Source organism: Pongo abelii, chromosome 2 (genome assembly GCF_028885655.2).
Source record: "Pongo abelii isolate AG06213 chromosome 2, NHGRI_mPonAbe1-v2.0_pri, whole genome shotgun sequence".
Lineage (NCBI taxonomy): Eukaryota > Metazoa > Chordata > Mammalia > Primates > Hominidae > Pongo > Pongo abelii.
In genome coordinates, this window is record NC_085928.1 from 36,846,322 (window position 1) to 36,871,558 (window position 25,237).

At 36.9% G+C, this 25,237-nt stretch overlaps 2 protein-coding genes across 18 annotated transcripts in view; one reads left to right on the top strand and one right to left on the bottom strand.

Annotated features, from left to right (window-relative positions):
* Positions 1 to 25,237, top strand: part of SENP7 (SUMO specific peptidase 7) — a 210,146-nt gene that overhangs the window by 96,958 nt on the left and 87,951 nt on the right. For 12 of the 17 annotated variants that reach the window (XR_008523624.1, XM_024245271.3, XM_063721819.1 and 9 more), the window contains one exon: positions 6,724 to 6,921. The exons of the other annotated variants lie outside the window; for them this stretch is intronic. Coding sequence is in view for 11 of the 12 variants with exons in the window: in XM_024245271.3 (XP_024101039.2) it covers positions 6,724 to 6,921 (198 nt within the window). In the remaining variant the exon portion in view is untranslated. The remainder of the gene's footprint in view (positions 1 to 6,723; positions 6,922 to 25,237) is intronic. 17 annotated transcript variants of the gene reach the window in all.
* Positions 9,832 to 10,295, bottom strand: LOC100939633 (protein FAM136A). The gene is given in 2 exon segments (XM_009238584.3): positions 9,832 to 10,268; positions 10,271 to 10,295. Coding segments are annotated over 2 exon segments (414 nt in total). The 3' UTR covers positions 9,832 to 9,879.

Below are 25,237 nucleotides of genomic sequence, written 5' to 3' on the forward strand. Positions count from 1 at the left end.
CACACAGTGACAGGGCAGGGCAGGGTGCATGCACAGTCACATGCTGCTGGGGCAAGGAAAGCAAAACCCTCCTGCACACATATACATCAGCAAAGCAACATGTGGGGGTGGGGGGTGGGTTGCCATGGGCCAAGGGGAAGCTGCGGTGTGTGGAGGGAGTGGCAGGCTTGTGCATGGTTTTGGGGGCCACCCCACTGGAGCTCTCTGCCTGTTAGGCAGGTCCTCCAGTGATACAGGACCCCAGGGCACCCAATGCTGCCCTGCAAGTAGACACCACCAGGCTGCGGCCCTGGGAGTGGCCACAGAGCAAGGATGGTCAGGTCAGACTGGCTTTGTTTGATAGGCAAGACAACCCTGCAGAGTTCAGGTCCAACAGTTCCCCTAGGGCTAAAGTCTCCTATGGGAGCAAGTCAAGCCTAGAGGGATGGCCCTCACTGGCCATGCTCTGCTACAGACTCTCCCGCACCAAACCTTCTGGGCTCCACATCAGCTGGTGTGCTGCCCCTACCACTTCTCTAAGCAGCTCTCCCTGCCAACTGAAGTGTCTGTGGTGGTTGAGGGGTCTCCTCCTGCTGGGATTCCAGAGACCCTTCAGGAGAGTGGATTGCTCCTTGCCAGTTCAACTCACCTGTTGCCCCCCAGAGTCACTGGGGGCTATGAATGAGTCCTGGTACATGGTAAGCCTGTGCAAGGTTCCCACCTTCCTCCCTCTTCAGCCTAGCTTCTGTGTCTTCCCTCCATCCAGTCTCTGTGCCTTCCCTCTGAAGATCTATTAGGAGTGCACCCATCGTCTTGGTCCCTTGGTGGTAGCTATTCCACCTGGCTGTGCCTAGTCAGCCATTGTGTTGGGAGCCTGTTTTCATTTCTTTTGGGTAAATACCTAGGAGTTGGATTGCTGGGTCATATGGTAGGTGCATTCTTAACTTTGTAAGAAACTGCCAGGCTGCCATAAGTGATTGTGCCGTATTACATTCCCACCACTAGCCATGTAGGAGGGTTTCATTTTCTCCACACCCCTGCCAACACTTATATAGTCATCTTCTTTATTATCATCCTTTCTAATGGAGGTGTAGTAGTATCTCTTTGTGGTTTTAATTGCATTTCCTTGATGACTGATGATGTTGAACATTTTTTCATGTGCTGTATTGAACTTTAAAAAATCTTCTGTAGGATATCTGTTGAATTTCTTTTGCTCCTTCCTCCTTTTTAAAACATTTTTTAAAGACCAGAAAGATAAGATTAATGATATTGAATGTCTTGTTGTAGGTATGTTGGCCATTTGTGCATTTTTTTGGTGAAGTGTCCAAATGTTTTGTCCATTTTTTTTGAAGGACAAGAAATACTCTAAATAAAATTATGACAAAAGACATGAAAACAATGCCTTCATCCCAATTGTTAGTTTATTTCCCAGAATCAAAATGTAGGACTCTAAGTCTGAGAGACAATTCTTTTTTCTGATTTCTGAATTTATTTGGCCAAGCTATATAATTAAGTCATGTTTATGTATTCATTTATAAACTACTTTTGTTGAAAAATTTTTAAAAATTGAGGTTTTCTGGAAAACCAGTGTATTTTTTTTTATTCATAGGCAAAAAATGTTATTTTTTTTCTGCTGTGATTATGCTGGGTCTTCCTACAATTATAAAATTTCTCATATGTAAAATAGAAAAGATAGAAAAGATACAGTACAAGTGTAATGATTATTTTAATATTTCTATTAAATATGTTTAACTGTAAAAAAAAAAAAAAGAAAAGATACAGTACATTTCTTATTTTTTAGGAATGCGATTTTTTAAAGAATCTGAGTATATGGATCAGTGATCATTTCCCCTCATAAAAAATTGAGTATTAGTATAATGGTTTGGAGCTTTCAAAGGAACATTTTATAAATAGATAATTGGATGGTTCTAAAAAGCCTAGGCAAGTAACAGGAACCAGCCTACCTAAGTATATAGATTGTTAGGTTAGGTGGAGTTCTCTGTTTAGCTGCCTTTTACTTTTCATTTTTACTGTGAAATATAATGTAACTAACAAAAAATGACTGAAAGGTAAACAGTTCAATGAATTATTCATTAAATTTAATGTATTTTTAATAAGGTAGATTTTAACCACCACTGAGGTACAAAACAGAAAACTGCCCCAGAAGTTCTCAACCCCTGCAAATGATAACCCTTTAAAGCAGCAGTCCCCAACCTTTTTGGCATCAGGGACTGGTTTCACGGAAGACAGTTTTTCCATGGATGGGGTTGAGAGTGGGGGTGGGTGGGTGTTGTGGAGAGTGGTTTAGGCATGAAACTGTTCCACCTCAGATCATCAGGCATTAGATTCTCATAAGGAGTGCACAAGTTAGATCCCTCACATGTGAAGTTCACAATAGGGTTCGTGCTCCTATGCGAATCTAATGCTGCTGCTGATCTGACAGGAGGCAGAGCTCAGGCGGTAATGCTCGCTTACCCACCATTCACCTCCTGCTGTGTGGCCCATTTCCTAACAGGCCACAGACTGGTACAAGGCAGCCTGGGGGCTGGGGACCCCTGCTTTAATGATAACCACTCAACTAACTTTCAAAGTAATTACTTTCTTAGTTTTGTTGGATAGTATTGTTACCTAAGTATATATCCCTAAATACTAAATATAGGTTTTATTTTGTCTGGTTTGAATGTTGTTCTTTACTCTTAAGTTTCTCTTCTGATATACAGAGAAATCTTATGACACTTAAATGTTGTAGATATTTAGGATTTTTTCACCTTACTAGTTTGGAGGGAAAAAGATTACTGACTTCTGTTGGTGGATATTTTTAGTCAGACAAATTATAATAAAGTCAAATGTGAAATAAGTATTTTCCCGGGAAGCCAAATTGTCCGTCTCATTTAGAGCCTCACTATTAGAATAATCAGTAAAATTACCAATGATTTGTTATTTTCCAACATAAATTATTATTTGTCTGAGTGAATAGAAAAATGGCTTTTTCCAACATTGAATAGTCTCATATTTGAAATTATTAAAATTACCATTGAGATAATAATTTTCCCAATAATTTAGCAAATACCTAAGTCATATAGTTTTTCCATTAGACTTAATTACATTTTATCCTTAAAATAAATTTCCTTAAAGTTTTGTTTGCATTTTTATTTGGTCATTTAGAATTTTAAATTGTACAGTTGTAAAATGTATAAATACTAGACTGGTAGTCTTTAAACATTTTGGCACATTTGCCATCTCTCGGTGTCTCTTTATGCATGTATATAGATGGGCATCACATATATACATACATACATACATACATTTTTTGGGGAACCATTTGAGAGTAAGTTGTAGGCATCATGGTATTTTATCTTCAGATACTTCAGCTTGCTTTTCCTAAGAACAATAACATTCTCTTACATAACAATTATAATATACTATCAAGAAAATTAACAGTAATTTCATATCATCATCTGCTATAAAGTCCATAATCAGAATTTCCTGAGTGTTCCCAAAATGTCTTTTATGTATTTATTTTTAAATCTATTTAGCCAAAACTGCAGTTACTTTTGTACCTACCTATGTAGAATCAAGTTCAGGTTCATGCATTGTATTTGGTTATTATACCCTATTAGTCTCTTAATCTAGAAGAGTTCCCACCTGCTCTGCCCTTTCCCTTTTAGCCATCACATTGATTTTTTAGGAGTCCAGACCAGTTGTTCTATAGAATGCCTCACAGTCTATATTTTTATTATTTTTCTGGGCTTGCCTGTATGATTAGGTCCAGGTTACATTTTTGGCAGGAATGTTTCATACCTGATGTCATGTACTTCTTATTGCACATATCGGGGGTAACATAATTTCTGGTTTTTCACTGTTAGTACTCCTATGTTTGATCACTTGCATAAGATGGTGCCTGCCAGATATGTTCATTGTAAAGACACCTTTTCCTCTTTGCAATTAATAATCATCTGTGAACTCAATTATCTGTTTGCAGGAAAAAAGGATATTTGTGGCATTATAAATGTGTTAATCTCACAGGGATTTCTTAACTGTAAGACAACCTTACTGTGTTTCTTTAGTAAGCTTGGGTTCCCTCTCTCTACAAGGATTATTTGAAAACTTTTTTTAAACCTGTGTTCCTTTATCTTTCCTATCACTTTTTTTTTTTTTTTTTTTTTTTTGAGACGGAGTCTCTCTCTGTCCCCCAGGCTGGAGTGCAACGGCGCGATCTCGGCTCACTGCAAGCTCCGCCTCCTGGGTTCATGCCATTCTCCTGCCTCAGCCTCCTGAGTAGCTGGGACTACAGGCGCCCGCCACCACGCCCGGCTAATTTTTTGTATTTTAGACAGGTTTCACCATGTTAGCCAGGATGGTCTCGATCTCCTGACCTTGTGATCCACCCGCCACAGCCTCCCAAAGTGCTGGGATTACAGGCGTAAGCCACAGCGCCTGGCCTCCTTTCACTTTTAAGAGAAGGTCTTGGTTGGAATGCCTCTTCTCCTATCATAAACCAGTATAGTGTGAAGCAGTTAAGAGTGCTGGCAAGAAATTTGAGAGTGTATGGTTCTGGATCCCATTTTCACTACTCACCTGTTTTACTTAGATATTAATCGGTCTATCTTGGTCTCCTCAACTGCATGAGAAGAATAATTTGTAAGCCCCTCATGGAGTGGTTGTGAGGATTAAATGAAATAAAATATTGTAAAATGCTTAGCACAGTGCCTGGTATATAGTACATGTTCAATAAATATTAGCACTTATGCAATTTCTTAGGAAACTTACTGTGTTAATTATCCTGCCTTCTGTGTCTTTAACCCTTACATGCTTCCCATAAGCATTTAAACTTACACAAATCTTTCCTGTCTTAAACTAACTAATCAACCAATAACTGACTAAAAACCATTTCCTGCTTCTCATGTCTATTTTCAGGTCTTGTCTTATTTTCCATTTTCACAACCATATTTCTCAACTACTTTCATTTGCTGTATCCCTTTGCTCCTTTCCCTTTACTGATCCCACTGTATTCTGGTTTCTGCTCCCACCATTCTGCTAAACTACCTCTGATAAAGTCATCATCTCCGTAAATTAATTTTTATTCCCCATTATTCCTAACACTTCCATTTTATTCTTCATAAACATCAAAATGATCTTTTAAAAATGTAGCTCTGATCTCACTGTTTCCTAATTAAGACTAGTGGATTTCCATTGTTGTTGACATAAAGTCTCAGATCCTTAATATGGTTTGCTAAGTCCTGTCTAACTGCCCATTCTTAGATACATTACCTCTTTATTCTAAGTACATGAGTCAGGTAAGTCCTTTAATTTCTTTGAAGAAGCTTTACTCAAAACATTTGCATTTTGTCCTGTTTTTTGGACCTTTCTCCATTTTTTACTTGTTTCTTTTGGATAGTGCCTGTCCTTCTTTGAGACTTCAGCTTCAAGGTCATAGTCTCAGAAACTTGGCTCAGAAGAAATGCAACATCTGTATTTCTTCTTCATAGCACATATTAGAATTCTATTTAAATAATGAATTGGTTTATTCTCTGTAATGTACACCCCGTGAAGGCAAAAACTCAACTATTTTGTTTGTAGCTGAAACTCCAGATTATACTAGCATAGTTGTTTTGCTGGAAGATGTTCAGTAAGTGCTTGTAGAATGAATTATTATTGATCCATAGAGATGTCACTTATTTATTTTTTAATAATTTTAAAACTAATAGCTTAACTTTTTTTTTTTTTGTGCAACATGTTTGGAGTTTTCAGTGTGTTCTATGGAAGTACCCTGGGAACTTGTACCCTCTTACCGCTAGATGGTCTGGGGATATACGCTCAAGTGGCTGCTGCAAACAAGTGATTTTTTTTGAGAGTTCCCGTTTTATCTTAAAAATAATGTGAACACATTGCTGTTTCTTAATATTCTTGTGTTTGTTAAGCAAACAAACAAAAAGTGCCTAAAACTGTTTCATAGGTAGTAAAATAGACACTCTTCTGATTAAACATTTCCCAGTACTTTCAGCCGTTCCTCACTTGGCATTGTTTTAAGTGCACTTGGTAGCCTGTTCACACCACTGCAGAAACTATATTCCATAGTTTTTGGAATTCCAGAACTAAACATAGTAATTCAAGTATTCAGCATAAAGATGTATTGAATGAGAAGATGGGTAAAACATGATGGGCAAAACTGTTGCTGGAACTGCTTGCATTTGTCAGTCTTTTTTTTTTTTTGAAATTGGTATAGGTACAGTAAGGTAAATGTTTTAAGTTGACCTATTTTAGAAATAAGGTAAAATTAAATCTGTATCTTAGAACTCTATAGCCTTAAGAATGTAAGTGATGCAGTAGTGGACCCTTAGTTTTAATAATGTTTTCTGAATCAACAAATGCTAAAACAAAAACACATTTTTAGCGCAAACAGCAGTTACATCTGTGATGAGATCTGCAAATGAACACTGTCCTTCAACTAACATTGTTAATAAACATGAATGCATTGCCAGGAGTCTAGCAGCTGTACATGTGTAATGATAGTTGTAGTATACTTGACAGAATTCTGAAGAAAATCCCAACTTAAGTGAAATAGACTTTACTTTTTAAGGTATCTTTGATAATAGTTAGGCATTTTTTCTTTTTTCTTAGGGTATTTACTATAGTTGCTTGAAGAACTGAAATTTAGAATTTCTGGAGATATTAGTTTGTGATGAATTCATGTATTCTACAATGTGTAGTACCATATATACTAATTATTTATGTATATAACAGGCAACTCAAAGTTATGTTGACGAATGTCCTATGGACGGATTTAGGACGAAAATTCAGAAAGACCCTACCTAGAAACGATGCTAATTTATGTGATGCCAACAAGGTGCAATCAGACTCATTGCCTTCGACATCTGTTGACAGCCTAGAGACATGTCAAAAATTAGAACCTCTTCACCAAAGCCTTAATTTATCTGAAAGGTATGTTGTTCAGTATTGATTTTGTTCAACTTACCACATTTGAAATAATATGAATCCCGTACTCCTAATGATAAAATTGTTGAAATGACCTGAAAGAAGATTTGCGTATATAGGCATACCACACTCTAAAGCAAATCTTAAAGCTGCCTATCTTAATTTACAAAGTTAGCTGATGTTTCTGTACTTCATTAAGCAGATTGACATGGAATTATATTTAAAAACGAGTATCATTAGTGCATTTAACTTATTTTAATTTGATACATGTACACATCTTTTTAGGGATTATTTTATGATTAAAATGAAGATACATATATATACGTGTGTGTATATGTATTATATGCATATAAATCTGTGTGTATATATTGCATTAATATTTTCTTCATCTTTAACATCCTTTCAAAATGTTATCTAATCTAGATCCTACCACTTTTGACTTTTGTGAGCTTGTATTTTAAATGAATTTTTAAAAAGGGAGATGATGTTAAAATATTGCCTCTATGTTTTTAATAGTAAATGTTCAGTTTAATTTTGTAGAGTAACAAGACCAATTTTTGTTTTGTGTTTTTTGAAAGAATTATATGGGAGTTTGGGGCTGAAAACTAGGAATTAGCTCTAGGAATCTATAACATAATATCTTTTATATATTACCATTTACAATTTCAGCCATTAAATGAATATTTTGGGGGGAAGGTACTTTATTTTCAGTTAGAATAACCTACAATTAGCAAGACAGTACTTTGGTTATATGGTCTGTAATCTGAATGACGGTATATAAGTGCTTTAAACCAAGACCCAGATAAAAACTGCTAACTTTCAACACAGTTATTTTTAAAATAAAAGTAGAATTCTTGTCAAAACATCTGAAGATATTACACATTAATTTTTAAAAGAATACTTGTTTTAAAAAGACAAAGTCATGAAAAGCCAAGTTTAACAAAGAAATTTCTTACTAGCTCATACCTGATATAAATTTAATTTTCTGAAACACTGTAAATCTTAGAGTCAGACAGCTTAGCATCAGTAATTTATGAAGCAGCTTGCTCTCATTCTGTATTCTAGCAGATTTCCTCCCCAGTACAGGTTAATCTCTTACTGTGCTGACAGATGTAAATAAAAGGGCTACTTAAAGGAACGGCTTTCTAATATCTTTGACTCTTTTGAAAGGAAGCTTTAAACTCTCTTCAAATGACAACAAATTCATCAATCGCCTCATCCCACATCTATCCTTTTTCCAATCAGAACAGTGTGGTAGTCCGTTCTCTCAGAATAATAGTTTTACCACTAGGAATTTTTAGCACACAGATTATGTGCTCATGAAATTCAAATATAATATGAAGTAAAGAGTCCCAGTAAGATTCTCATTTGTTGTTTGCTGTGTTTTTAAATTGTTGTTTTTTGTTCAGTTAGTGGGTGAACTACCAGCTAGTCCAGACCTCTTTCCTCAGCTCCAGGTGTCCTAAACTCAACTTGTTGTAAAGTGAGAACCTCATCTTGTCTCAAACTTGTGCCTGTTTTTGTATTCCCCCCTATCTGAGTGATTGACACTACTTACAAATTAGAACTTGGGAATTGTCTTTGACTCCTCTTTTTTCCTTATCCTTATATCCAGTCATTTAACATATATACACATATATATATTTTTTGTAGGGGGGGTAGAAAATTAAACCTTATTTATTTTTAAAACCAAACCACTAGGAAAATATATCATAGCCTGGAAACAGTAAATGGACAGGCTATATTATCACTTCAAATAATAAGTTGGTGAGAATACAATGAGGTTGCTATCAAAACAATAAGGTGCCATGCTGGGGCAGGAACACTGTGTTGCAAAAGCCCCAGGCAAAAATGGTATTTGGTAATGGGGGCTGCCTCTCCTTTGCTTTAAAAGAGTCAGCTCATCCTAGTCCAAGTTGCTTACTTTTTCTTCCTTGAATTTCCTGTTGCCAGGGGTTTGTCTCAGTTGTGCTCTGTTAATTCAGGGGGCTAAGTATGTAATGCTAGGTTTAGGCTTTCATTCTATCTGTTCTATAAAAACCAGGTTTTTCCAAATCCAGTACTTCATAACTTTTATGATCAAGTAGCCAACTGCTCCTCTTTTACTGTTCATTCCTAGATACTAGTATATATCACAATCAAAACCCCTTTCTCTTCCAAGGGGAAAGTGTTACTGCAAGATTGTCCTGTCATTTTGCTACACACAGCCTCAGGGTCCATCAGCCAGTAATTATGCTTCCCATAATTAGTGTGTCGTCGCCTCTCATGTTTTTGCACGGTCTCCAGGCTGAAAGATGCAGCATGTAATAATTTTAAGAAATGTACATCCACATCTTGATGACCAGAAATGGGGATCCACAAGGAACCTTTCAAATTTCTTATCCAAACTAGTCTCCCTCCCAATTCCACATCTTAAAATCAACTTGTATGCCCTTGTATAAATTACACAAAACCAAGAAAACAAAGACCCAGAAAACTTTTTTTTCCCTTCTAAGTTAGTAACCTCATGGATTTTGTTTCACAGCTTATGGAAAATGGTGTGGTGACACTTCTGGTAAACAGGATGTTGGCAACAAAGAGAAAATATCTCTCTTCAAACTCCACCAACTCTAACCTGCCAGCCTGTTGGTACCTGTGTAGTAAGAAGAGTCTGGTGTCTTGGAGGGCTCTGTCCTGTTACAGGGGAGATCCTTACTGCCAGGACAAGCACTGGCCACAGGAAATATAAGATCTAAAACTCTCCTGTAATATCTCTGACCCAATTTAGGACCACTTTTTTCCATTTCATTTTTTAGGACTGAAACATAAAAGAACCAGTGTCTAGAGGCAAGTGACATATGTGTTACACTTGTGGCCATCCTTAATTTCTTCATTCATAAACTTTGCTTAAAAGACTAAAGTTCCCAAATTCCTTATAAAAAATATATTCTTGCCCTCAGCCCCGATGGCCACTGGCAAAGACTTTTATTTCCCAATGGCTAAGAGAGCTTCCTTCATCTTCTTGGTCGTAGTTGGGATGAGGTGCATGTGGTCATCCACAAACTTGGTCACACAACCGTCCAGCTGCTGCTTCACCTGAAGCTCCTTACTGCCAGCAGCTATTGAATCTTTGGCTTTGTTGTTGCATTGCGTGGTGCACCGGGTCAGGTGGTCCTGGAACTTCTCCAACTCACTGGTGACCAAAGCCTGGGCTTGAGCCAGAGGCACGTGGCAGCGCTTGATGCACTGATGCACCTGCTGCAGGGAGGCCTGGCTGTCCTCACAACAGCTGGTGCTGCACCGGAACATGAGACCCTGCATCTTCCGGATGTTCTCTCTCTCCAGACTCTTCACCATGGATTCTACCACCTCCTCACCTGCAGCTGCTGTAGCTCTGTCATGGTGACCCCGTACTGCCCCGTGCTGTGCGGCCATATATAGTTATTTTTAACCCCTAAATCTGTCTTTTAAAGGATCTGTTCTCCATCTTTATTGCCAGTGCATCAGTTCAAGCCCTAATAACTTCGTGCCTTTATTACTATGGTAGTAACTTGATTAGGTTTCCTTTACGTAGTCTTTTTCTTCTTGTTTTATTCTTTATATTGTTATCAAAATATTTATTCTAAAAGGCAGATCTTACTTGCCACTTACTAGTTTAACATCTTTCAATGGCTCCAAATAATCTTCTGGATAAAGTTCAAACTTCTTAGTTTGGCACACAAGGCCCTTAGTGATCTCGTCTTTGCTTCTCTCTAGCTTTGTGTCTGTCTATTCCTCCATATTTACTATGTACTTCAGATTTAGGGAACTATTTTCAGCTTACTGAATGTATATACTGTTGTATACATCCTGTTTGTTTTCTTGTCTTGGAAACTATCCCCCCCACTTTTTTTTTTAAGGAAGCCTTCCTTGATTCCACCCTCCAAATCTATATATGATCCCTTTCTTTGTCTTGCTAAATAGCTTGTTAGTATATCACAACACTTATCACACTATGTTGTGATTTTTAGTTTCTCTTCCTCCCTGCAGCAAACTTCCTGAGGATAGGAACTATATTTTATTTCTTATTTTTTCTTTATTCCTAATATAGTACTGGACACTTATTAAATGCTCAATAAATGTTTGCTGGATAAAAGAAAGAGATTGCTTCCCACCAGAGTTACATCTCTAGACTCTTTGTCTAACATATATTTTCTCTGTAAGAATCAGTTATATACTCAGTAATTTTGGTGACAGCCAGGAAAAGAGATATTACAAGCGTCAAATAAGGAAACTGGAGAACTGTTTTGTGTATGGCTTTGGATAGATGTTTTCTACCTGAGACTTGCTATATATAATAGGAGACTTATGCCTTCTTCAGTCTTTGCTTAACTTTGATATGAGGCTTTTTGTTTTATTTTCATTTCTACTCAGGACTTAAAATTTTAGAAAGATAAGAGGGAGAAACATTTATTTTTGCACTTTAATTTTATCCTAAAGTTTAATCATTGAGTAAACTGAAATTACTCGTTCAGTTCTAGAAATGGTATTTTGTTGGACATTTTGTTTGCTTTCTGGAATCTAAAGTAGTGAACTAAGTATCTTGCCTTTTATGTGAGGGCAGTTTGGCTTTTCGATTTCAGGATAAAATTGAGAAGAAAAATAGAAAAGACAGTTCAAATCAATCTTGTAAGTAATGGAGAAAAGAGTTTTAGAAATATCAAAAAGGTTTTAGAAATATCAAAAGAGTTTTAGAAATATCAAACTAGCAGTATGTGGAATGCACATTTATTTTTTAAAAATATGTAAACTGCATTTTAGTGTTAGTTTTATTTCCATGTATGGTTCATATCTATTTTCCTGGGAGAAAATTCCAGACATCTGTAAGTCTTTGTCAATAGGAAAGAAAGAACCTAGTGGGACACTTACACAAGGCTTTTGAGAAAATAAACTATCTTTCTTCTGCTTTCATCAGTTTGTACCAGAGACTGTTAGAGAAATATGGAGATAGTGTACCCATATTCCATTAAGAAGAGTTAGCTGCTGGTACTTGGAATTTCTGTAAATATATTTATTTATCTTTGTCTTAAATTTATATGTGTTTGAAGTTAAAAAAAATTACGTATTCCAGATATGTGATGGTAAAACTATTTGGATATTGCAGTGTTCCTGTCATTTTAAGATTTTTAAAGCCAGTAATCTAGTTGAGTGATAATTATTCACTTAAAATTTAGCTTAATAAAAGAACAAATTTAGAAACTAATCTGTGAATCTCTTTAATAAAGTTAGTCAAAGATTAAATTTTTTATACATACCTTTAAGATGCTGATTTAGAAGGTATATTTTAAATTATATCATCTGGGACAAGCATAGAGTTATGAGAATCCTCTTAAAATGCCACATAGCACAATTTTAGATAGGAATTCATTGCAGCAAAACGAAAACTAAATTAGTATTGTAATTTTTGGCTCGTTATATATTTATTAGTGGATATAATTATGTTATCTTTCAGCAAGGACTTCATTTCTCTAAAAATTTGCTGTATATATGAAGTTGTATGTTAATAGCTCTTTCTAGTTCTTCAGAGTTTTCCCTGCATTATTAAGTTATTTGAATATGACAGTTTCCTTGCTGTTTAAACAAGGAAGGAACCTGTAGTTTGCAATTGAGAAAACTAAGAGTCAGAGAAAATAACCATGCAGAGACACAGTCAGAAAATGGTACTACTTCTCAGGCCAGTATACTTTCTGCTACCTCTCACTGCATTTCAAAATTTGTTTCTGCTTTGGTTTAGTATATTTATGATATTTTGAAGTAGGATTTCATAATATTAGTAAATAAAATTAAATAAATTATACCTTACATACTGATACTGTTTACATACTTAGGAAAAAATTGGGTAAATGTGTGAAATGACAACTTTTAGTTCTTCCTTCCAGATTGAGATAGTATGAAAGATGAAGTATACACCTTTATATACTTCAGTTCCTTGCAGAAATTCAGAACTTCTGAAATGCTGGCTAGCCCTGGAATATCCTTGACTGTGCTAATTTATAAACCTGTACTGCATAAGACAGCTTAGGTATTGTTAATTTAGTTCTCAGTTTATAGATTTGTGTTCTTTAAGGCTATCACACAAAGTTCCTTGTTTCCTCAGGGTACCCAAACTGGATAAGTTTTCAATAGTTGATGAAAGGTGTTTGGGCTGTCGCTGTGTGCTATGAAGAGCTATGTGTACTGCAGTCATTGCTAACTGTTTAATTATATACTTTAATTGTATATTGAAAATCGCAAACATCTAGCAAGATTTTTTATCAAGATTGCAGAGCATAGTAAATTATAAGTATTATTTGAAAGGATAGTTTATAGCTTTGAGCAAGACTACAATAATATGAAAATTATTACAGAAATATGAAAATTAAGTGATATTCCATTTATTGTGTATTTACTATGTGCCAGGAATTATGCTAACTGCTTTCCATCTATTATCTCATTGAATCTTAACAACTTTGTAAGGGAGATATTATTCTTCCCATTTTAGAGATGAGAAGATCAATGTGTAGAGGTAGAAATTATGGTAATTAACTTGCCCAAGGATTTATAGTTATAAGGTGGTAAAATACGAATCCAAACCTATGTTGGTCTAACTTCAAAGTCCTTGCTATTAATTCCTGTGCCATACTGCTTCTCTTTGCATTTTCACCCTTCTGAACTTTAATTTTTGTCGTCAGTAAAGTAGGAATTGGACTTTGCTACAGATACCATATCTAATTCTTTATTTTATTTTATTTTATTTATTTTATTTTATTTTAATTTAATTTAATTTAATTTAATTTTATTTTATTTTTGAGACAGAATCTCACTGTGTCATCCAGGCTAGAGTGCAGTGGCACAGTCTCTGCTCACTGCAACCTCCGCCTTCCAGGTTCAAGTGATTCTTGTGCCTCAGCCTCCTGAGTAGCTGGGATCGTAGGTGTGTGCCACCATGCCCAGCTAATCTTTGTATTTTTAGTAGAGATGGAGTTTCGCCATGTTGGCTAAGCTGGTCTCGAACTCCTGTCCTCAGGTGATCCACCCAAAGTGTGTCCCAAAGTGCTGGGATTACAGGCATCAGCCACTGTGCCCGGCCTATACCACGGTTTCTTTATCCACTTGTTGATAGATGGGCATTTGGGTTAGTTCCACGTTTTTGCAGTTGTGAATTGTGCTGCTATAAACACGTGTGCAAGTAGCTTTTTCCTATAATGACTTCCTTTCCTCTGGGTAGATACCCAGGAGTGGGATTGCTGGATCAAATGGCAGTTCTAATTTTAGTTCTTTAAGGAATTTCCACAGTGTTTTCCACAGTGGTTGTCCTAGTTTACATTCCCACCAGCAGTGTAGAAAAGTTCCCTTTTCATCACATCCATGCCAACATCTACTATTTTTTGATTTTTTGATTATGGCCATTCTAGCATGAGTAAGGTGGTACCACATTGTGGTTTTGATTTGCATTTCCCTGATCATTTGTGATGTTGAGCACTTTTTCATATGGTTTTTGGCCATTTGTATATCTTCTTTAAGAATTGTCTATTCATATCCTTAGCCCACTTTTTGATGAGATTGTTTGTTTTTTTCTTGTTAATTTGTTTGCATTCATGATAGATTCTGGATATTAGTTCTTTGTCAGATGTATACATTGTGAAGATTTTTTCCAACTCTGTGGGTTATCTGTTTACTCTGCTGACTGTTCCTTTTGGTATGCAAAAGCTCTTTAGTTCAATTAAATCCCAGCGATTTATCTTTGTTTTTATTGCATTTGTTTTGGGTTCTTGGTCATAAAATCCTTGCCTAAGCCAATGTCTAGAAGGGTTTTTCCAATGTCATCTTCTAGAATTTTTATAGATTCAGGTCTTAGATTTAAGTCCTTAATCCATCTTGAGTTGATTTTTGTATAAGGTGAGAGATGAGGCTCCAGTTTCATTCTCCTACATGTGGCTAGCCAATTATCCCAGCACCATTTGTTAAAAAGAGTGTTCTTTCCTCACTTTATGTTTTTGTTTGCTTTGTCGAAGATCACTTGGCTGTAAGTATTTGGGTTTATTTCTGTGTTCTCTATTCTCTTCCATTGGTCTAGGTGTTTATTTTTATATCAGTACCATGCTGTTCTGGTGACTATGGCCTTATAGTATGAGATCAGGTAATGTGATGCCTGTAGATTTGTTGTCTTTGCTTAGTCTTGCTTTGGGTATGCAGGCACTTTTTTGGTTTCATTTGAATTTTGTAATTGTTTTTTCTAATTCTGTGAAGAATGATGGTGGTATTTTGATAGGAATTGCATTGAATTTGTAGATTGCTTTTTGCAATATGGTCATTTTCACAATATTGATTCTACCCATCCGTGAGTATGGGATGTGTTTCCGGTTATCTGTGTTGTCTGTGATTTCTTTCAGCAGTGTTTTGTAGTTTTTCTTGTAGAGGTCTTTCGACTCTTTGGTTAGATATATTCCTAAGTATTTTATTTTTATTTTTTGGCAGCTATTGTAAAAGGGGTTGAGTTTTTGATGTGATTCTCTGCTTGGTCATTGTTGGTGTATAGAAGAGCTGCTGATTTATGTACATTAATCTTGTATCCAGAAACTTTACTGAATTCTTTTATCAGTTCTAGGAGTTTTCTGGAGGAGTCCTTAGGGTTTTCAAGGTAAATGATCATAGCATCAGCAAATAGGGGCAGTTTGACATCCTCTTTATCGATTTGGATGCCCTTTATTTTTTCTCTTGTGTGATTGCTCTGGCCAGGACTTCCAGTACTGTGTTGAAGAGGAGTGGTGAGAGTGGGCATCCTAGTCTTGTTCCAGTTCTCAGAGGAAATGCTTTCAACTTTTCCCCATTCAGTATTATGTTGGCTGTGGGTTTGTCATCGATGGCTTTTATTATATTGAGGTATATCCCTTGTATGCCGATTTTGCTGAGAGTTTTAATCATAAAGAGATGCTGGATTTTGTTGAATATTTTTCTGCATCTATTGAGGTGATCATGGGATTTTTGTTTTTAATTCTGTTTATGTGGTGTGTCACATTTATTGACTTGCGTATGTTAAACCATCCCTGCATTCCTAATATGAAACCTATGTGATCATGGTGGATTATCTTTTTGACATGTTGTTGGATTCAGATAGCTCATATTTTGTTAAGGACTTTTGCATCTGTGTTCATCGGGGGTATTGGTCTGTAGTTTTCTTTTTTTTATGTCCTTTCCTGGTTTTGGTATTAAGGTGATACTGTCTTCATGGAATGGTTTAGGGAAGGTTCCCTCTTTCTCTGTCTTGTGGAATAGTGTCAGTAGGGTTGGTACCAGTTCTTCTTTGAATGTTTGGTAGAATTCTGTTGTGAATCCGTCTGGTCCTGGGCTTTTTTTTTTGTTGTTGGTAATGTTTAAATTACCATTTCAATCTCGCTGCTTGTTATTGGTCTGTTCAGGGTACCTAATTCTTCCCGATTTAAGCTAGGAGGGTTCTATCTTTCCAGGAATTTATTCTTCTCTTCTAGGTTTTCTAGTTTATGAGTATAAAGGTATTTATAGTAGCCTTGAATGATCTTTTGTATTTCTATGTTGTCAGTTGTAATATCTCCCGTTTTGTTTCTTATTGAGCTTATTTGGATTCTCTCTCTTCTTTTCTTGGTTAATATTGGTAATGGTCTATCAATTTTATTTCTCTTTTCAAAGAACCAGCTTTTTGTTTCATTTATCTTTTGTATTTTTTTTTTGGCTTTAATTTCATTTAGTTCTGCCCTGATCTTGGTTATTTCTTTTGTTCTGCTGGGTTTGGGTTTGATTTGTTCTTGTTTCTCTAGTTTTTTGAGGTGTGACCTTAGATTGTCTGTTTGTGCTCTTTCAGACTTTCTGATGTAGGCATTTAAGGCTATGAACTTTCCTCTTAGCATCACCTTTGCTGTGTCCCAGAGGTTTTGATAGGTTGTGTCACTATTGCTGTTCAGTTGGAAAAGTTTTTTAATTTCCATCTTGATTTCATTTTTGACCCAGTGATCACCAGGAGCAGGTTATTGAATTTCCATGTGTTTGCATGGTTTTGAAGGTTCTTTTTGGAGTTTGATTTCCAGTTTTATTCCACTGTTGTCTGAGAGAGTGCTTGGTGTAATTTCAGTTTTCTCAAATTTATTGAGGCTTGTTTTGTGGCCTGTCATATGGTCTATCTTGGAGAAAGGTCCATGTGCTGTTGAATAGAACGTACATTCTGCGGTTGTTGGATGGAAAGTTCTGTATATATCCATTAAGTCCGTTTGTTCCAGGGTATAGTTTAAATCCACTGTTTCTTTGTTGACTTTCTGTCTTGATGACCTGTCTAGTGCTGTGAGTGGAATATTGAAGTCCCCCACTATTATTGTGTTGCTGTCTGTCTCATTTCTTTTTTTTTTTTCTTTTTATTATTATTATTATTATTATTATACTTTAGGCTCTATGGTACATGTGTGCAACGTGCAGGTAAGTTACATATGTATACATGTGCCATGCTGGTGCGCTGCACCCACCAACTCGTCATCTAGCATTAGGTATATCTCCCAATGCTATCCCTCCCCCCTTCCCCCACCCCACAACAGTCCCCGAAGTGTGATGTTCCCCTTCCTGTGTCCATGTGTTCTCATTGTTCAGTTCCCACCTATGAGTGAGAATATGCGGTGTTTGGTTTTTTGTTCTTGCGATAGTTTACTGAGAATGATGATTTCCAATTTCATCCATGTCCCTACAAAGGACATGAACTCATCATTTTTTATGGCTGCATAGTATTCCATGGTGTATATGTGCCACATTTTCTTAATCCAGTCTATGATTGTTGGACATTTGGGTTGGTTCCAAGTCTTTGCTATTGTGAATAATGCCGCAATAAACATACGTGTGAATGTGTCTTTATAGCAGCATGATTTATAGTCCTTTGGGTATATACCCAGTAATGGGATGGCTGGGTCAAATGGTATTTCTAGTTCTAGATCCCTGAGGAATCGCCACACTGACTTCCACAAGGGTTGAACTAGTTTACAGTCCCACCAACAGTGTAAAAGTGTTCCTATTTCTCCACATCCTGTCCAGCACCTGTTGTTTCCTGACTTTTTAATGATTGCCATTCTAACTGGTGTGAGATGGTATCTCATTGTGGTTTTGATTTGCATTTCTCTGATGGCCAGTGATGGTGAGCATTTTTTCATGTGTCTTTTGGCTGCATAAATGTCTTCTTTTGAGAAGTGTCTGTTCATGTCCTTCGCCCACTTTTTGATGGGGTTGTTTGTTTTTTTCTTGTAAATTTGTTGGAGTTCATTGTAGATTCTGGATATTAGCCCTTTGTCAGATGAGTAGGTTGCGAAAATTTTCTCCCATTTTGTAGGTTGCCTGTTCACTCTGATGGTAGTTTCCTTTGCTGTGCAGAAGCTCTTTAGTTTAATGAGATCCCATTTGTCAATTTTGGCTTTTGTTGCCATTGCTTTTGGTGTTTTAGACATGAAGTCCTTGCCCATGCCTGTGTCCTGAATGGTAATGCCTAGGTTTTCTTCTAGGGTTTTTATGGTTTTAGGTCTAACATTTAAGTCTTTAATCCATCTTGAATTGATTTTTGTATCAGGTGTAAGGAAGGGATCCAGTTTCAGCTTTCTACATATGGCTAGCCAGTTTTCCCAGCACCATTTATTAAATAGGGAATCCTTTCCCCATTTCTTTTCTCAGGTTTGTCAAAGATCAGATAGTTGTAGATATGTGGCATTATTTCTGACAGCTCTGTTCTGTTCCATTGATCTATATCTCTGTTTTGGTACCAGTACCATGCTGTTTCGGTTACTGTAGCCTTGTAGTATAGTTTGAAGTCAGGTAGTGTGATGCCTCCAGCTTTGTTCTTTTGGCTTAGGATTGACTTGGCGATGCTGGCTCTTTTTTGGTTCCATATGAACTTTAAAGTAGTTTTTTCCAATTCTGTGAAGAAAGTCATTGGTAACTTGATGGGGATGGCATTGAATCTGTAAATTACCTTGGGAAGGATGGCCATTTTCATGATATTGATTCTTCCTACCCATGAGCATGGAATGTTCTTCCATTTGTTTGTATTCTCTTTTATTTCCTTGAGCAGTGGTTTGTAGTTCTCCTTGAAGAGGTCCTTCACATCCCTTGTAAGTTGGATTCCTAGGTATTTTATTCTCTTTGAAGCAATTGTGAATGGGAGTTCACTCATGATTTGGCTCTCTGTTTGTCTGTTATTGATGTATAAGAATGCTTGTGATTTTTGTACATTGATTTTGTATCCTGAGACTTTGCTGAAGTTGCTTATCAGCTTAAGGAGATTTTGGGCTGAGACAATGGGGTTTTCTAGATATACTATCATGTCATCTGCAAACAGGGACAATTTGACTTCCTCTTTTCCTAGTTGAATACCCTTGATTTCCTTCTCCTGCCTAATTGCCTTGGCCAGAACTTCCAACACTATGTTGAATAGAAGTGGTGAGAGAGGGCATCTCTGTCTTGTGCCAGTTTTCAAAGGGAGTGCTTCCAGTTTTTGCCCATTCAATATGATATTGGCTGTGGGTTTGTCATAAATAGTTCTTATTATTTTGAGATACGTCCCATCAATACCTAATTTATTGAGAGTTTTTAGCATGAAGGGTTGTTGAATTTTGTCAAAGGCCTTTTCTGCATCGATTGAGATAATCATGTGGTTTTTGTCTTTGGTTCTGTTTATATGCTGGACTACATTTATTGATTTGCGTATATTGAACCAGCCTTGCATCCCAGGGATGAAGCCCACTTGATCATGGTGGATAAGCTTTTTGATGTGCTGCTGGATTCTGTTTGCCAGTATTTTATTGAGGATTTTTGCATCAATGTTCATCAAGGATATTGGTCTAAAATTCTCTTTTTTTGTTGTGTCTCTGCCAGGCTTTGGTATCAGGATGATGCTGGCCTCATAAAATGAGTTAGGGAGGATTCCCTCTTTTTCTATTGATTGGAATAGTTTCAGAAGGAATGGTACCAGCTCCTCCTTATACCTCTGGTAGAATTCGGCTGTGAACCCATCTGGTCCTGGACTTTTTTTGGTTGGTAAGCTATTGATGATTGCCATAATTTCAGCTCCTGTTATTGGTCTATTCAGAGATTCAACTTCTTCCTGGTTTAGTCTTGGGAGGGTGTATGTGTTGAGGAATTTATCCATTTCTTCTAGATTTTCTAGTTCATTTGCGTAGAGGTGTTTGTAATATTCTCTGATGGTAGTTTGTATTTCTGTGGGATCGGTGGTGATATCCTCTTTATCATTTTTTATTGCGTCTATTTGATTCTTCTCTCTTTTTTTTCTTTATTAATCTTGCTAGTGGTCTATCAATTTTGTTGATCCTTTCAAAAAACCAGCTCCTGGATTCATTGATTTTTTGAAGGGTTTTTTGTGTCTCTATTTCCTTCAGTTCTGCTCTGATTTTAGTTATTTCTTGCCTTCTGCTAGCTTTTGAATGTGTTTGCTCTTGCTTTTCTAGTTCTTTTAATTGTGATGTTAGGGTGTCAATTTTGGATCTTTCCTGCTTTCTCTTGTGGGCATTTAGTGCTATAAATTTCCCTCTACACACTGCTTTGAATGCATCCCAGAGATTCTGGTATGTTGTGTCTTTGTTCTCGTTGGTTTCAAAGAACATCTTTATTTCTGCCTTCATTTCGTTATGTACCCAGTAGTCATTCAGGAGCAGGTTGTTCAGTTTCCATGTAGTTGAGCGGTTTTGAGTGAGTTTCTTAATCCTGAGTTCTAGCTTGATTGCACTGTGATCTGAGAGATAGTTTGTTATAATTTCTGTTCTTTTACATTTATTGAGGAGAGCTTTACTTCCAAGTATATGGTCAATTTTGGAATAGGTGTGGTGTGGTGCTGAAAAAAATGTATATTCTGTTGATTTGGGGTGGAGAGTTCTGTAGATGTCTATTAGGTCTGCTTGGTGCAGAGCTGAGTTCAATTCCTGGGTATCCTTGTTGACTTTCTGTCTCGTTGATCTGTCTAATGTTGACAGTGGGGTGTTAAAGTCTCCCATTATTAATGTGTGGGAGTCTAAGTCTCTTCGTAGGTCACTCAGGACTTGCTTTATGAATGTGGGTGCTCCTGTATTGGGTGCATATATATTTAGGATAGTTAGCTCTTCTTGTTGAATTAATCCCTTTACCATTATGTAATGGCCTTCTTTGTCTCTTTTGATCTTTGTTGGTTTAAAGTCTGTTTTATCAGAGACTAGGATTGCAACCCCTGCCTTTTTTTGTTTTCCATTTGCTTGGTAGATCTTCCTCCATCCTTTTATTTTGAGCCTATGTGTGTCTCTGCACGTGAGATGGGTTTCCTGAATACAGCACACTGATGGGTCTTGAGTCTTTATCCAATTTGCCAGTCTGTGTCTTTTAAATGGAGCATTTAGTCCATTTACATTTAAAGTTAATATTGTTATGTGTGAATTTGATCCTGTCATTATGATGTTAGCTGGTTATTTTGCTCGTTAGTTGATGCAGTCTCTTCCTAGTCTCGATGGTCCTTACATTTCGGTATGATTTCGCAGTGGCTGGTAGCAGTTGTGCCTTTCCATGTTTAGCGCTTCCTTCAGGAGCTCTTTTTTTTTTTTTTTTTTTTTTTTTTTTTTTTTTTTATTTGTAACTTTTTTTTTTTTTTTTCAATGTTTCTTTTTTTTTTTTCTTTTATTGTAATTATTATTATTATTATTATTATTATACTTTAGGTTTTATGGTACATGTGCCCAATGTGCAGTAAGTTACATATGTATACATGTGCCATGCTGGTGCACTGCACCCACCAACTCGTCATCTAGCATTAGGTATATCTCCCAATGTTATCCCTCCCCCCTCCCCCCAACCCACAACAGTCCCTGAAGTGTGATGTTCCCCTTCCTGTGTCCATGTGTTCTCATTGTTCAATTCCCACCTATGAGTGAGAATATGCGGTGTTTGGTTTTTTGTTCTTGCGATAGTTTACTGAGAATGATGATTTCCAATTTCATCCATGTCCCTACAAAGGACATGAACTCATCATTTCTTATGGCTGCATAGTATTCCATGGTGTAGATGTGCCACATTTTCTTAATCCAGTCTATCATTGTTGGACATTTGGGTTGGTTCCAAGTCTTTGCTATTGTGAATAATGTGGCAATAAACATACGTGTGCATGTGTCTTTATAGCAGCATGATTTATAGTCCTTTGGGTATATACCCAGTAATGGGATGGCTGGGTCGAATGGAATTTCTAGTTCTAGATCCCTGAGGAATCGCCACACTGACTTCCACAAGGGTTGAACTAGTTTACAGTCCCACCAACAGTGTAAAAGTGTTCCTATTTCTTCACATCCACTCCAGCACCTGTTGTTTCCTGACTTTTTAATGATCGCCATTCTAACTGGTGTGAGATGGTATCTCATTGTGGTTTTGATTTGCATTTCTCTGATGGCCAGTGATGGTGAGCATTTTTTCATGTGTCTTTTGGCTGCATAAATGTCTTCTTTTGAGAAGTGTCTGTTCATGTCCTTCGCCCACTTTTTGATGGGGTTGTTTGTTTTTTTCTTGTAAATTTGTTGGAGTTCATTGTAGATTCTGGATATTAGCCCTTTGTCAGATGAGTAGGTTGCGAAAATTTTCTCCCATTTTGTAGGTTGCCTGTTCACTCTGATGGTAGTTTCCTTTGCTGTGCAGAAGCTCTTTAGTTTAATTAGATCCCATTTGTCAATTTTGGCTTTTGTTGCCATTGCTTTTGGTGTTTTAGACATGAAGTCCTTGCCCATGCCTATGTCCTGAATGGTATTGCCTAGGTTTTCTTCTAGGGTTTTTATGGTTTTAGGTCTAACATTTAAGTCTTTAATCCATCTTGAATTGATTTTTGTATAAGGTGTAAGGAAGGGATCCAGTTTCAGCTTTCTACATATGGCTAGCCAGTTTTCCCAGCACCATTTATTAAATAGGGAATCCTTTCCCCATTGCTTGTTTTTCTCAGGTTTGTCAAAGATCAGATGGTTGTAGATATGTGGCATTATTTCTGACGGCTCTGTTCTGTTTCATTGATCTATATCTCTGTTTTGGTACCAGTACCATGCTGTTTTGGTTACTGTAGCCTTGTAGTATAGTTTGAAGTCAGGTAGCGTGATGCCTCCAGCTTTGTTCTTTTGGCTTAGGATTGACTTGGCGATGCGGGCTCTTTTTTGGTTCCATATGAACTTTAAAGTAGTTTTTTCCAATTCTGTGAAGAAAGTCATTGGTAGCTTGATGGGGATGGCATTGAATATGTAAATTACCTTGGGAAGGATGGCCATTTTCATGATATTGATTCTTCCTACCCATGAGCATGGAATGTTCTTCCATTTGTTTGTATCCTCTTTTATTTCCTTGAGCAGTGGTTTGTAGTTCTCCTTGAAGAGGTCTTTCACATCCCTTGTAAGTTGGATTCCTAGGTATTTTATTCTCTTTGAAGCAATTGTGAATGGGAGTTCACTCATGATTTGGCTCTCTGTTTGTCTGTTATTGATGTACAAGAATGCTTGTGGTTTTTGTACATTGATTTTTTATCCTGAGACTTTGCTGAAGTTGCTTATCAGCTTAAGGAGATTTTGGGCTGAGACAATGGGGTTTTCTAGATATACTATCATGTCATCTGCAAACAGGGACAATTTGACTTCCTCTTTTCCTAATTGAATACCCTTGATTTCCTTCTCCTGCCTAATTGCCTTGGCCAGAACTTCCAACACTACGTTGAATAGAAGTGGCGAGAGAGGGCATCCCTGTCTTGTGCCAGTTTTCAAAGGGAATGCTTTCAGTTTTTGCCCATTCAGTATGATATTGGCTGTGGGTTTGTCATAAATAGCTCTTATTATTTTGAGATACGTCCCATCAATTCCTAATTTATTGAGAGTTTTTAGCATGAAGGGTTGTTGAATTTTGTGAAAGGCCTTTTCTGCATCTATTGAGATAATCATGTGGTTTTTGTCTTTGGTTCTGTTTATATGCTGGATTACATTTATTGATTTGCGTATATTGAACCAGCCTTGCATCCCAGGGATGAAGCCCACTTGATCATGGTGGATAAGCTTTTTGATGTGCTGCTGGATTCTGTTTGCCAGTATTTTATTGAGGATTTTTGCATCAATGTTCATCAAGGATATTGGTCTAAAATTCTCTTTTTTTGTTGTGTCTCTGCCACGCTTTGGTATCAGGATGATGCTGGCCTCATAAAATGAGTTAGGGAGGATTCCCTCTTTTTCTATTGATTGGAATAGTTTCAGAAGGAATGGTAGCAGCTCCTCCTTGTACCTCTGGTAGAATTCGGCTGTGAACCCATCTGGTCCTGGACTTTTTTTGGTTGGTAAGCTATTGATGATTGCCATAATTTCAGCTCCTGTTATTGGCCTATTCAGAGATTGAACTTCTTCTTGGTTTAGTCTTGGGAGGGTGTATGTGTTGAGGAATTTATCCATTTCTTCTAGATTTTCTAGTTTATTTGCATAGAGGTGTTTGTAATATTCTCTGATGGTAGTTTGTATTTCTGTGGGATCAGTGGTGATATCCCCTTTATCATTTTTTATTGCATCTATTTGATTCTTCTCTCTTTTTTTCTTTATTAATCTTGCTAGCGGTCTATCAATTTTGTTGATCCTTTCAAAAAACCAGCTCCTGGATTCATTGATTTTTTGAAGGGTTTTTTGTGTCTCTATTTCCTTCAGTTCTGCTCTGATTTTAGTTATTTCTTGCCTTCTGCTAGCTTTTGAATGTGTTTGCTCTTGCTTTTCTAGTTCTTTTAATTGTGATGTTAGGGTGTCAATTTTGGATCTTTCCTGCTTTCTCTTGTGGGCATTTAGTGCTATAAATTTCCCTCTACACACTGCTTTGAATGCATCCCAGAGATTGTGGTATGTTGTGTCTTGGTTCTCGTTGGTTTCAAAGAACATCTTTATTTCTGCCTTCATTTCGTTATGTACCCAGTAGTCATTCAGGAGCAGGTTGTTCAGTTTCCACGTAGTTGAGTGGTTTTGAGTGAGATTCTTAATCCTGAGTTCTAGCTTGATTGCACTGTGATCTGAGAGACAGTTTGTTACAATTTCTGTTCTTTTACATTTATTGAGGAGAGCTTTACTTCCAAGGATATGGTCAATTTTGGAATAGGTGTGGTGTGGTGCTGAAAAAAATGTATATTCTGTTGATTTGGGGTGGAGAGTTCTGTAGATGTCTATTAGGTCTGCTTGGTGCAGAGCTGAGTTCAATTCCTGGGTATCCTTGTTGACTTTCTGTCTCGTTGATCTGTCTAATGTTGACAGTGGGGTGTTAAAGTCTCCCATTATTAATGTGTGGGAGTCTAAGTCTCTTTGTAGGT